This window comes from Muscardinus avellanarius (assembly GCF_963383645.1).
Source record: "Muscardinus avellanarius genome assembly, chromosome: 9".
Lineage (NCBI taxonomy): Eukaryota > Metazoa > Chordata > Mammalia > Rodentia > Gliridae > Muscardinus > Muscardinus avellanarius.
Window position 1 is genome coordinate 97,325,780 of NC_137795.1, and position 14,305 is coordinate 97,340,084.

Sequence of the window (14,305 nt, forward strand, 5' to 3'; positions counted from 1 at the left end):
CTCTAGCTCACTGATGACTATTTTCATTCATGGAGCTGTGAAAACAGCTCCATAAATTTAGGAGATCTACAGTGTTGGCCCACCCAGCTATCCCTGGCCTCTACAAAACCGGAAGCCCCAAAAGATACATCAGAAGGAAAATGGTTACTATTTACACTCCCAATCCATCCTCCGCAGCCCTGAGACAGCTGTGGTTAAGAGTACCTTAATCTAGCCTAAATAAAACTGTCTTGACTTGCAGTGTGGTACAAATACAGGTGCTACTTATTCCTGTAATAGTCTACTTTATGCTAAGGTCCAATGATATTATATATGCTTATTTTTAATTCTTTCTTATGTTTTTAAATTTTAAAATGGAGTCTCACTGAGTTAAGTCGTTGAGGCTGGCCTTGAACCTGAAATCCTCCTATCACAGACTCCCAAGTACTGGGATTACAGGCAAGCACCACCATGCCTGGTGCATGAGCGCACACATACACACACATGCACACATACACAAACATAGATATATATATATACACACACACATATATTATCTTTGTTCTTATACCTTCTTGGTGGATAGGGTCACATTTAGTTCTTTCTGAATGGCCCTAGTCCAGCACTATGAAGTTTTTTCTTTAGGAACAACATTGATATTAAAGAACAAAGAAAGTGCCTATTAGTGCTATAGTTTGCATTTTCAATGTTCACTGAAGGCCCTTGTGTTAAGGGGATTGGTCCCCAGGTTGGCGCTACTGGGAGGCAGTGGAAACTTGAAGAGGCGGGGCCCAGTGGGAGTCTTTAAGTCATTGGGGGCATGCCCATGAAGGGGTGATGAGACCCGGTCTCTCTCTCTGTCTCCTTCTTTCCTTACTTCTGGCCATTGGGTGAGCAGTTCTGCTCTACCATGGGCTCCTGCCATAATGTGCTGCCTCACCACAGGCCCACAAGGTGGAGCCAATTGATACTAGACTGAGACCTCCCCAACAGTGAAAAAGGGTAAACCTTTCCTCTTTATCAGCTTATCATCTCAGTATTTGTTATAGTAACGGAAAGCTAAGTACACACCTAGCTAGCATCCCAATGTAATTATGAAGAAACAGGTAACTGTGGTACTTGGGAGACTGAGACAGGAGGGTCCCAGGGTCAAGACTAGCCTCAGCAACTTAGCAAGACCTTGTTTAAAAAAATAAAATAGAGTTGGGCATGGTGGTGCATGCTTGTAATTCCAGTACTTAGGAGACTGAGACAGGAGTATAGTTCAGAGATAGAATGATTTTGGGTTCAATCCCTATTACTGCCAAAAAGTTTGAAAATAGTTATTATTATAAAGGAACATGATTAAAATCTAATACTTATATTAAGATTCTCCATGGGATAGGTTACAAGATTTGGTCTTAATTTAAATATAAGCTTTTATTCTTCAGTGCACAAAAATACCCAGGAACATTTCACTGGGCTGTTTCTGGTTATGTCTTATGAAAACTCACTCTTGACTAGAGACAAGGACGCCTAGCTTTGCTCAGGCCATTATCAATTAATGAAGTATATTAGATAGTGCAAAAAGCTACTCGTGTGTGTGTGTGTGTGTGTGTGTGTGTGTGTGTGTGTGTGCTCGCTTGCATGCGTGCGTGTGTAGGGGTTACTGGAGATTTAACCAACTGGTGTTCTACCTCTGAGTTACACACTTCTAGCCCTATTTTTTTTCTTTTTAAATGGCATCTTACTAAGTTGCTGAGGCTGGCCTTGATTGAATCAGCAATCCTCCTGCTTTTCAGCCTCCCGAATCCTGGAATTACAGGCATGCATTACCATGCCTGGCTCCTAAATAACTATCCTTAAATGCCGTATATTTACCTGTTGCCTAGATAACAGTCCTTCTTCTTTGGCACGGTGTTCTTCTGCTTTAACAGAGCACTGGAACTTGAAGGAACGGGTCTATCCCTTCCCCTGGCTCCCTTGACTTAAGTTGGCTTTAAATGAATAAAATCATTCTCTTCCCAAAGATTTGCTCATCTTCAAAACTCGGAAAAATAACTGAAGCTAAGAACTAGACAAGGCCTTGCTGGGAAAGTTCCCCCTTTATTCACCCACATCGCCTAAGGTTGATGTCACACATATGAATCAGTTAATGCCCCACATTTGTTATCCGCTACTAAAAAAAAAAAAAAAAAAATCTCTTGATGGTTTAAGAAAGTAGCTTTTGCTCAGAGAAAACACTGGTAGTCCAACAAAGATGAACCACGGACCAGAAGCTCTGTGCAAAATCTATTGGCCCTCCTATACTGGGGCTCAGCAAATGACCAGAGAGTCCCCTGCAGCTGCAGGGTCTATAAATAGCACCAGGTGCCAAGTGGGGGATGAGTGGGTGTGCTTTGGCCTCTTGATAAGAAAGGCTTCCTGAAAAACACCTGATTATTCCTCCCCCACTCACCCCCTCCCACTAAGCGATTAGCATAGACGGCACCCATGATACTTTATGTTGCATTTAAACTCATTAGAATAAAACCAGAAAAAAAAAATCATGACATCATGGAAGAAGAAAGAGCCTTCAACTTTTGGAAACCTGCTCACTTGCAATTGTGTCCCTAGGAATCTTAGGGTTCCAAGGCCCTCTGCTGTCTAGCCACCTGCCACCAGCCATCTAGATCCACGGGACCAACGGCAGACAGTGCCCCAAGGCCCCAGTGAAATTCTACCTGGAGCATGCAGCTTTTCCTGAAAGCCTTTCCCGGGAGCATCTGCAGTTTAATTTCCTCTTGGGACATTGCTCACATTCTACCTGGTAAGCTATTTGGATACATGACATTTTCACCAGACGCTGAGCTTCTTACGGGCAGGATCCAAGTATCTCTGTTGTGGGGCACAATTACCTAGAACGGCACTGGGCAACACAGTAGGCATTCAACAAATGTGGAACCAAAGGGCAACGTTATCCCGTCGTGTCTGTTTAGGCCATCTCCAGCCTGAATATTCTAGAACACCCAGGCTAGTGAATGGCTGAGTCTCCTACAGGTGGTAACTGTCTTAACTCAACATGGGCATCAACACATGCTTATCATAACCATGTCTTCTACAGGGCTTTTGCACTGCTGCGGCCTCTGCCTAGAGGACTCTTCCTGAGACACACATCTGTTTCTCTCTCTCTCTTGCCAGGTTTTTGCTCAAATGTCACCAGCAACACAAAGTCTTCCCTGCCTATCCTAATTCAAATGTCAGCTCTCTCCTCCCTTCGTAGCAACTTTTTATCCTTTTTTTTCTGACTTATTTTTCTACATAACTGCTATCTACAAGATAGGTACTAAAAAAAAAAAATGGCAATGGGATTCATTTAAAAATAGACCATAAAGCATTCATGAAATGCCCACTTCTTTTTGGCGCTGGCTCAACACTGCATTGACAGCATCAGTATCCTACCTGCTATCTAAAGAATCATTTCTATTCATTAGTCCTCAAAAACCAGCTCTTTCTGTTCTACAGTTAATCTCTGCTTTTTAGGCGATTATAGGCTAAGGCAGATTCACAGAGTCTAACTGATATGTAAAGAACAAACTAACAAAAATAGAAGAATCCACTAGTAAGTTGGGTACTGACGACTAGTATAGGAGCAACCGCTAAGAAGTAATAGCTCAGGATCCAGTAGATCCTGTAGAATACAGGCTGGTAAATTAAGAAATCCTCTACAAAGCCTTCCTGAACGCTATTCTCCACTTACAGCTCTTGGTTTGGAATAATAATTACAACAACGGCTAAGAACAATGTCCTTACCATCAGTCAGGTCCTGGGCTAGGCTCTGAAATATGTTATCATACTTAATCTTTAGAAGAAGGCCGGGCATGGTGGCACACACTTGTAATCCCAGGAGGATCGTGGTTCGCTGCCAGCCTCAGCTACATAGTGAGGCCCTTCTCAGTGAGACCCGGTTTCAAAATAAAGAATTAAAAATAGGGCTGGGGGTGTAGCTCGGAAGTAGAATGCCCCTGGGTTCCATCCCCAGATCCAGAGAAGGGGAAGGGGAAGGGGAAGGGGAAGGGGAAGAGGAAGAGGAAAAGGAAGAAGAAGAAGAAGGAGGAGGAGGAGGAGGAGGAGGAGGAGGAGGAGGCGGCGGCGGCATAAGCTAGTGGTAATTATCCTAGTTTGACACATGAGCATAAGTTAACTAATCCGCCAACAGCTAGTCCGTGGTGAAGTAAAATCTGAAACGAGGACTGACTGCAGAGCACACAGCCTGAACTCCTACTGCTGCCTCGTGTCCAGCCTTCTTATGACCCACCGTGTGCCTGTTTAACCTCGTAAGTCCTGTGAAAGCAACAAACAAATCCTTTGTTTTTCTATTTCCTTCAGTTCCAGACACCTGAACTCATGCACATCTTGATGGACAGGGTGGTGGAGTTTAGATGCAGAAAATAGCCACTGCAGGGAGGAGATGGGAGACAGCTTCCAAGATGGCCCCCAGCCCTGGTCTATGTGGCCAGCAGGGAACCTTCCCTGGCCAGGTCAATGCTGCTCACCCCAAGAGTGGTGATGTGCTGGGGTGACCTTCGAGCAGCCCCAGAGAGAGGCCCACACAAAGAGCGACCAGTTGCCAGCACTGACTCCCAGCACTGTGAGTGAACCACCTTGCAAGTAGACCCCTGGCTGGGAAAGTCTTCAGATGAGGTAGCCCCAGGCAGCCCTCGATTCCAGCCTCGGGAGAGATCCCGAAGCAACACCACTCCTGAGTACTTACTGAAATCATGAGAGGTAAGCAATGATTAGTATTGGTCCAATCCATAAATTTTGGGGGAGATTTGTTACACAGCAATAGGTAACTAATACATGAAACACTGCACACGAGTTCCACGGAGGAAGTAGGACTGGAAATGGAGACATCAAAGGAATGGAGGGGATGTACACAGGCAAAGGAATGAAGAGGACGTGGGAAAAACCGTAAGTGAAGGCAGGTCCAGCTGTTACAAAGAACCCTCCCCATGGGGATCCTGAGGACTGGAAGATATCTCTGTGGTTATATAGTTCAACCACTCAATAAAAGCTGAAGTCCACTCATAAAGTAGTAAGAGTAAGGCATGGGATTGCAGGAGTTTATCTAGGCTGAGAGGTAGGAGGAGGCTTCCGGTAGCTTTCCTGCATGTAGCGAGGCATGAGGAATACAGTCATCCCACCCTATCTGTAGGTTTGCTTTCCATGGTTTCACTTATCCACGGTCAATCATGGTTGAAAAATATGAAGTGGAAAATTCTAGAAATAAGCAAATCACGAGTTTTCAGTAAACTCTGTGAGAGGATGCCATTAGAATAATATACAATGTCATGAGGATAAGGAGAGACAACTGTATGTGTTCACAACAGAGACCATATCCCCACATAGGAAGCAGGCCCATTCCTGAAAGTGATTGACACGAGAACTTGAGAGGGAAGGAGGAGGAGAACAAGAAAAGCAAAGGAGAAGCAGTAGAAGAAACAAAGGCAGAAGCAGCAGGAGGGAAAGAAAAAGGAGGAGAAAGAAAAGAACAAGAGGAGGGAGACAAACAAGAAAAGGAGAAAGAGACACGGGAGGTGGAAGGGGCTGGTTTGCTGAGATGCTACACGGTGAGCACTGTCCTAAGTTCTTCAGGCACATCTGGTTTTCCCCTCACAACGACTCACTGTTCTCACATTATTTTCATGCTATGTCTTCCTCTCCTTCCCAGCTGGCTCCCTCTTGCCCCATTCTCCTTATCTGAGGACTACAGAGAATTAAGGCATCGTGCATCTCAACTCTTATCATGAAGAAAGCAACCAAACAAACCCTGAGCATATGGCTAAGGCTCCAGCAGGGTCTGGCCAAGAAAGAATCCACTCACAGATTCAGGACAATCTTTTCTCTAGGAAAACAAGGCACATTTCCTGGCCTGCTGATCAGCGTAACTCTGTCCAAGAGAAGACTGTAACCAAGATGAAAATTCTCAATACCCATAGCATTCTCTGTCCCAAGATAAGATGTCTTACTGGCCCCAGAGTTGGTTCTTTGAGAGGCCAGTAGTGGATCTAAGAACCCCAGTGGAAAAAGGGTTTCCCCTCCTCATACCTCATTCAGAAAGTAGCTACAGCATTCGCCTTTAACTGAAGAGGAGTCCAGAAACCTAGTTCCATATGTAGCCCACCTATAAACAATGCTGTCACGTATACAGTGGCGTGAGGATGGGTTGAAGGATACTCAGGTCAAACCAGAGGAGTCAAATGAGTGAACTGTAACCCCCCCCCCCACCATGGCATCTTTCTGTGAGGAAAAAGTCATATGCTAGGTTGAGAACAGAAAGGTTTTTTTTGGGTTTTTTTTTTTTTTGTGTGGTACTGGGGATTTAACCCAGGGGCATTCTACCTCTGAGCTATATCCCCAAAACTATTTTATGTTTTATTTTGAAATAGGGTCTCACTAAGTTGCTGAGAGCCTCACTAAGTTGCTGAGGCTGGCTGTAAACCTACGATCTTCCTGTCTTAGTCTCCTTAGTACTGAGATTACAAGCATGCACCACCATGCCTGGCAGAGAATAGTTTATAAAGCTTATTCAAGTCCTGAAATACTCTTCTAGTAAAACCATAGTTCAATAAGAAATGTTCATCTGCCCTGGAGAGTTTGGAAGATATATGCCAATCAAAGGTGTATTGAGTAATGATCAAAATATCTTAGAATCTTTAAAGCCAGAAAAACTAGACCTTCAACAAAGACCATACTTACGGCTTTGCTGATAGATATAAAAGGGTAACCAATAGGCAAGTTTAAAAACACTCACCAAGAACCCAGACACGTGGGGTCACAGAACCTACTATAGGTGAGTTAAGAGGATGCCCAAGAAGATTCTATGGGGAAGGCTGGGCATAAAAAAATTTTTTCTCAGAAAAAAAAATAACATGATCGCCTTAAAATAGTAGATTCATTGGGCTGATGGGAATTATCAAACTGAGTGGCCAACCTGATTTGCAAAATAGCTGTTCTTCTGCCCAAACAACAGGGTCAAAGTAAAGAATTACTATCATTCAGTTATATCAAGTTATATCAAGTTTCTTACAACGTCATCGAGTGTAAGAAACATGCTCCACACCTCTTCGCATTTCTCCCCAGCCCAAGCGCCAGGCCAGCAGGTGTTTGGCTAACATGGTGTGGTGTTAGCCTTGCATGGTGGCGTATGCTTGGAATCCCAGTACTTGGGAGCCTGAGACAGGAGGATTGCAGGTTTGCGGCCAATCTCAGCAACTTGTGAGGCCCTTTGTAACTTTGTGAGACTCTGTTACAAAATAAAGAATAAAATAGGGCTGGGGGGTTTAGCTTGGAGGTAGAATGTCCCTGGGTTCAATCCCCAGTACCACAAAAAAAAAAAAAAAAGGCATAGCGTGGGTGTTGCTAATAAATGTGACCCATACCCCTTCCCCTCCAAGACCTCAGAATAAGAGGTGCCAAGGCCCCAGGTGTTTCCCCCGCCCCAAGTCCTTACCATCATTGAAGCTGTCACTCGTGGCCACGTGTGTGAATGGCGACTGGGCCCGGGGCTCCTCACACAGGGAGTAGCTGTGCTCAGCCTGGATAAGAGGCGCCGGGGATGTCGGGGACGGCTCTACTTCCATCGACACACTCTTCTCGGAGAGGAAAGGGTCATTCAGGAGCTGGCCCAGGACATTCTGGGAAAACTCATCCAGAAGTTCTGAGAAGTGCTGTAAGAAACAGAAGGAGAAGTGCTGTTTTGCTAACTGTGATCTGATATTTATTCTGCACACAAACTCGAGGCCAATACATCGACTTCTGCCTGAGAAGTCACTAACGTACAATACCCACTTGTCTATTTCTGGGATCGTCTAGCAAACCATCCCAGAGCTTGGTGGCTTAAAATACCATTGGTTATTATTTCTGGCTCCCGCCTGGCTGTTTTAGTGGGTGGGCAGGCTGATTCCATCAGGTTCCCTGATATGAATGCACCAAGCTAGAGGGTTTAGTGAGCTAGGGGCTGTGCTGGACAGAGACCTCTGGGCCCCATTCAGAAGAGGCTTCCTCACATGGAGGCGGAAATGTTCCAAGATGGAGAAAACAAAAGCTGAATGACCTCAGAAGTCACATTACATCACTCTCGCCACATTCTTTTGGTCCAGGCACGTGAGAAGGCCAGTCCAGACTCCTTGGATGGAAAAAGAGACTTTTGCTGGAGGAAAAGAATGGAGGAATCACATTTCAGGGGAGCGTGGATGGAGGGTGGCGTGACACCGAGAATCACTGATGTAATGCCTTGCCATAGTTTGCGTTGGCAATTTTCTTAAATAAGCTAATTTGTGTTGCCCTAGCATGAGGGTGCAGTTACAGCAAAGTGCCAAATTCAAAGGTCGACGTGCTAAAGTCTGGGTTCCAGCCATGGCACTGCTGGGAAATGGAACCTTTAAGAGATGGGGCCTAATCAGAGGTCTTCAGGTAACTGGAGTGTGCCCTTAATGGGAGTGTGGAGCCCTGTCTCTTCTCCTTTTCCTCTTTCTCTTTTCAGCCACAAGGTGATGGTTATACTCTGCCATCTGCCCGTGTTATGCGTGATTTTGCCCAAACCAATGAGACCAACGAATCATGGGCTACAACCTCTAAAACTCTGAGCCAAAATAATCCTTTTCTTTCTCTCTCTCTCTCTCTCTCTCTCTCTCTCTCTCTCTCTCTCTCTCTTTTGGTGGTACTGGGGTTCCTGGAAACCCTTCTATCTCCGGGCTACACTCCCAGACCTATTTTATATTTTTATTTGGAAACAGGGTCTCTTAAGCCAGCGAGGATGGCTTCGAACCTGCGCGATCCTCCTATCTCCACCTCCCAAGCACGGGGATTACAAGCATGCACCTCCACGCCCAACCCTTTTTTCTTTATAAGTTGATTGTCTTGTATATTGTTACAGTAATGGAAAGCTGTTCCCTTACCAATTCAAGAGCTTCTTTCTATTCTCCCTATTGCCTGGACGTTTTCCCTCCCTGGTTTCCCCTTCATCTCTTTAATCACTTCCCATCCTGCACCGCCAATACTCTGAACTTCCCAGGTGGTCATGCGTGGACATGATACAGGAATAATCTCTATATAACCCCTGGGGCTCCGGCCGAAGCCCCTCCGCCTTCCCTCATGGTGTGGGGCTCTGAAGGGCATGGTTTCTCAACTTTGCCATCACTGGCATATGGGACTGGGCGACTCTGTGCAGAGGAAAGCGGGAGGGGAGTCTGTGTACAAAAGAATGTTTCGTAGCAAGCTTCATTTCTACCCACTAGTTGCCAGCAGCACTTCCCCAAGTATAAAACTGAAAATTTCAGGCACAGTATCCCTGGGACAGGAGGGAAAAAAATTGCCTTGGTTTAGAATCACTGCTGTAAAGAACATTAAAAATCCCTTTTGGCACCAACTGCTCCTGCCACTTCTGTCTCCTTAACATGTTCCAAGTCACAGACCAACAAGTGGCATCCTTACTGATTAAATCTCAGCGACACTTCTGGTATAGGAAGGAAGTGAAGAAAGCAGTCAACAGTCTGAGAACTGACTGCAAATAGCAACACTGAGGGTGACTGGCGAGAATTCCCGGGGTTCTACTGGACAGCGAAGTCCCATGGAGGAACCACAGAGTCAGCAAAGAAGTCAGAATGAGAACAGGAAGGGAAGGGGGAGGTGCCCTTGCAGCTAGAGCCTAGGATAGTTGTGGGACTGGGCCTCTTTCACAAAAGGAGAAAGGCAGACAGCAAAGGCAGACCCTTGCAGGCCCCATCCCGAATGGGTTGGAGAGGTGAGTTCAAGGCCATCGTAGGCACGGCTAGTGAGTCATCAGGTCTGCGGGCAGGGATGCTGCGGGCCTTGGCATGGGGTCCAGGAGAACTAGACAGGGTGGCTGGAGAGACGCCTCTGAGCGCAGGCACACTTAGAGCTGGAGGGCCATTGGGGGTACCTCTGGCAATCATCCCGCATGCCAGCTGCCTGCCTCGCTCTTTCCAGGGGAGATTCCTCCCACTCATTTCACAGTGAAAGATCTCAAGCATTCAGAAAAATTACAGAGTAGTGCCATGAGAAATTATGTATTCATTCCTTTAAAAGAATCTTACTTTCCTATGTTTTTTTTCTGCAATCTCTTTTCTTTACTCTTTCCTTCCTTCCTTCTTCCTTTCTCCCTCCCCACACCCGGCTCTTTCATTGTTTTTAAGAGATAAAATATAGGAAAGGGCTGTGAAAGCTCACACCCACCGCCTTTCCTCCTTCTCAAAGCTAACCACTAACCTGGACTTGGTGTTTATTATTCCTATCCGGGTCTTTATTATACTTTTATTACATATGTATATTTCCATTACATACATATGACTTTTAAACTTTAAATAAATAGAACCATACTTTATACATCCTCCTACAACTCCCATCTCTTAAAAACGGCGTTTAGGTTTATCCATGTTTATACATGTAGCTCTGTTTCATTCACTGAACTTCTGGATCATATCCCATCTTATTTACCCGCTTCCTTTTGAGGATGAGCATTTTATTATATATAATATTTAATACATGTTCTTGTGTGTGTGTGTGTGTGTGTGTGTGTGTGTGTGTATGCGTGGTACTGGAAATGGAACCCGGAGGCATTCTACCTCCGAGCTACACCCCCAGACAGTTTTTTATTCTTTATTTTGAAACAGGGTCTCACTGAGTTGCCAAGGGCCTCACTAAGTAGCTGAGGCTGTCCTCGAACCATGATCCTCCTGTCTCCGCCTCCCGAATATTAGGATAACAAGCATGTGCCACCATGCCTGGCTTGTAATACACATTCTTAAACCTCACTGGAAGTTTTTAAAGACATACATATTCTCTGAGCCAGTCTCCAAGGTTTTAAATGAATAAGTCAAAAGTCTCCCCATTTTGAAGTCACTAAAATCCCCTGCAAGTCTGTGCTTGCTTCAGTTTTCTATTGATTAGCTGACTGATCGATTATGGCAGTAGGGATTAATCCAGGGGTGTTCTACCTCTGAGCTACACCCCTAGGTCTTTTTTGTTTTGAAACAGGGTCTTTGGAGGTTGCTGAGAGTCCTACTACATTGCTGAGGCTGTTCCCAAACCTGTGATCCTCCTGTCTTAGTCTCCCAAGTACTGGAATTACGGGTGTGGGCCGCCATGCCTAGCTCGCTTTCAACCACTCTCAGCACCTCTCTTTCTCTCCCTCTTTAGACTCCAGAAGTTCAGATATGCCCAAAGTTAGAGGGAAATTCAAGGGTTTTGCAGCTACTAAATGTTAAACTTTACATAAAAACTGCGAATGAAAAATAAATAAGATGGAAAAGTTCGTGCCTTCCCCCAAAATGACCATTTAGTATAACGCTTTTCAAACTTCCAGGTGCATATGAATTTCCTCGGGAGATTAGGACAGATTCTGAGTCACAGGTTTAGATGGGGCCCGAGAGCCTTCATCTCTAACCAATTCGGAGGTGAAGCTGCTGATCCGACCTCACTCTGAGCAGCAAGGAGCAGTGCAGCAGCATGTTTGAGGTTAGATGCAGATTTCCTGATCCCCAGACAATCTGAGGCCAGCGTTCCAATGCCCTCAGTAGCTTCCTGAAGATACATTCGCTGCTTGACTGATGGTGAAGATGCTGTTTGACAGAGTGTATTCCAAGACCAAAATTAATGAAATGTATCAAAAAGAGAAATGAATAATACAGGATGTAAAATGTCAAAGCAAAAGTTGAACTCACAGTCCCTCTACTTTCAAGCCACATTTCTTTTTTTTTTTTTTTTGTGGTACTGGGGTTCCTGGAAACCCTTCTACCTCCGGGCTACACTCCCAGACCTATTTTATACTTTTTTATTTGGAAACAAGAATCTGTGCGATCCCCCTGTCTCCGCCTCCCAAGCGCGGGGATTACGAGCGCGCACCACCACGCCCGGCGTTCAAGCCACATTTCTGACCCCAGAATGACATTGTCAACACTGGCCTACTCTGCTAGCTCTGCGAAACTTCTAGAAGCCCTTTCTGTGCGGAGGCGAGGCCCAGCTTCCCAGTTTGGGCCGTCTGCTGTCCTCTTTCCTCTCTCCTGAGCAGTGTTAATGAATGTTACCATGAACATTCCTTGAACAACCAATAATAAACTTTCTCCAGCTCTGCTAACCTTCCCTGAGTCCCCCCTAATTTGGATGATGTAGTAATTATCACGTTATGAAACAGTTTAGACAGTCCAGAAGGATCCACAGTTGTTATCAAGTACATTATCATACCCTACACTTGGGAGAAAAAAAAAAAACTCTGCAGAATCCAGAACTAACTGTTTCTAACTACTCACCTATATCTAGGAACTTAGGTTCAAGGGAAAGACTTGTGACTGAAAAGATGGACCTACCTGGGCATTGTAGCCCATGCCTGTGATCTCAGTATTCAAGAGGCTGAGATAGGAGGATCACAAGTTCCAGGCCAGTCTCCACAACTTACCAAGACTCTGTTTCAAATAAAAAGTAAAATAGAGCTGGGAGTGTAGCTCAGGGGTAGAATGGCCTTGGGTTCAATCCCTAGTACCAAAAAAAAAAAAAAAAAAAAAAAAGACCCAGTTACTCCTAAAGCAGCCCAACAAAAAGGTTCCATCTGGGATTACTGGGCAGCTGTGGGCTCCAGGACTCAGCAGACAGGCCGACATCCTACTGGTCCAGGGTTCAGGCCAGAATCGACCTATCACCAATGCAGCCAGTCAGAGAGAGAGAGATTCTGGTTCTGGGGCCAAAAGTCAGAGAGAGGAGCAAAGTAAACCTCAAAGTGGGAACTCTCCTGCATCTTGCAAACACTTTAGCACAACACTCAAGGGTTATAAAAATTTAGTTTAATTCTTCCAAACATAGTGCCATGATAACATTTTATCATCCTGCCTAATAATGGCAGCAAGCTTTATAGGCTTATCAAGTATTTTTATAGCCTTTTCTTTACTTAGTGATTACAGCAATCCTGTGAAGTTGGCTTTCAACCCATAGTCCAAGATCTCAAGCACATACTGACTTTGAACTAGGGTCCTCCTATTGAAAATTCACTTAATTTTTCCCACACTATTTCTCCCTGGAAAGTGATACTTGAACTTTACAGCCCAGCTGTGTGAAGAGGATAGTGATGTTCATGATGATAAGTTTGATAGAACTAGATGCTACACTTATCCAATGGACTAAATGCTTGACAGGAAATGGATAGATGCTTTTCCAAGGAGAGGTGAGAAAAGTGGGAGCTCAGGAGCATTAGGTACTTTTCCTAGGGTCACAGTGCTGATGAAAGGTGAAATTAAACTCTACCCCAAATCGAGCGGGTCCTGAACCCATGCACTCTGTATTACAGCACGCTGCCTCTAGCACTAGACACAGATAGACTCAGGGACAGTCCATCCACTACGGATACACAATCTTCCTCACTCAAAGTGCAGAAGCATGCCAGGAAGTGTTAGGTGGAGAGGCTCCCGTGACCCCTCTTTGTAGTCCACTAGCAGCAACAAAGACAGAGACGTTCACTAGCCCTGAATGCGTGTTTCTGCCAGAGGCTTCAGAGTCACAGCCCTGGATCTCAGGGCTGTATGAAATCTGCTGATAAGGTTCTTAGTCATCTCAGGAAGACGGGAGATAACTTTAAAAAATGGTATCAAGATCTTATCTCCCCGCTATATAAAGACCCTGCATGAACATTCCCCAGCCAGGCCCCCAAAATCCCTTGAAGTCTTGTCTCCTTTTATGCATACTGTGATGCTTTCATTCCAAGCCTAATAACCTCTGTGTGACCTTGGAGCAATAGAACTTTGGAGCCAGACAGCTCTAAATTTGAATCCTAGCTTCTAGCTGACAAAGATAAGCAAGATACCTCCCTCTTCCAAGCTTTAGTTCCCCCACCTAATACCTAAAATGAGGTTAACAAGAGACAGGCCTCTGTTGTAAACTAAATGAAGCCTGTAATACACCTAGTACTTCACTGGCTAGCAAGCTTATACAAAGATCTTTTTTATTTTATTTATTATTATTATTATTTTTTTTGGTGGTGCTGGGGTTCCTGGAAGCCCGTCTACCTCCGGGCTACACTCCCAGACCTATTTTATGTTTTATTTTAAAACAGGGTCTCTTACGCCAGCGCGGCTGGCTTTGAACTTGCGCGATCCTCCTGCCTCCGTCTCCCAAACGCGGGGATTACAAGCGTGTGCCACCACACCTGGCGAAAACGACAACATTTTATTATTTTAGTTATGCTATTTTTTTTTTAAAAAAGATCTTTGGCTGGGCATGGTGGCGCACGCTTGTAATCCCTGCGCTTGGGAGGCGGAGACAGGAGGATCACGCAGGTTCGAAGCCAGCCGCGCTGGCG

At 45.1% G+C, this 14,305-nt stretch overlaps 1 protein-coding gene across 1 annotated transcript in view; it reads right to left on the reverse strand.

Moving 5' to 3' along the window:
* CREB3L2 (cAMP responsive element binding protein 3 like 2) overlaps positions 1–14,305 on the reverse strand; it is a gene marked incomplete at both ends in the record, with an annotated part of 126,977 nt that overhangs the window by 39,318 nt on the left and 73,354 nt on the right. The window contains one exon of the mRNA XM_080701454.1: positions 7,454–7,670. Coding sequence (XP_080557580.1) covers positions 7,454–7,670 — 217 coding nt within the window. The remainder of the gene's footprint in view (positions 1–7,453; positions 7,671–14,305) is intronic.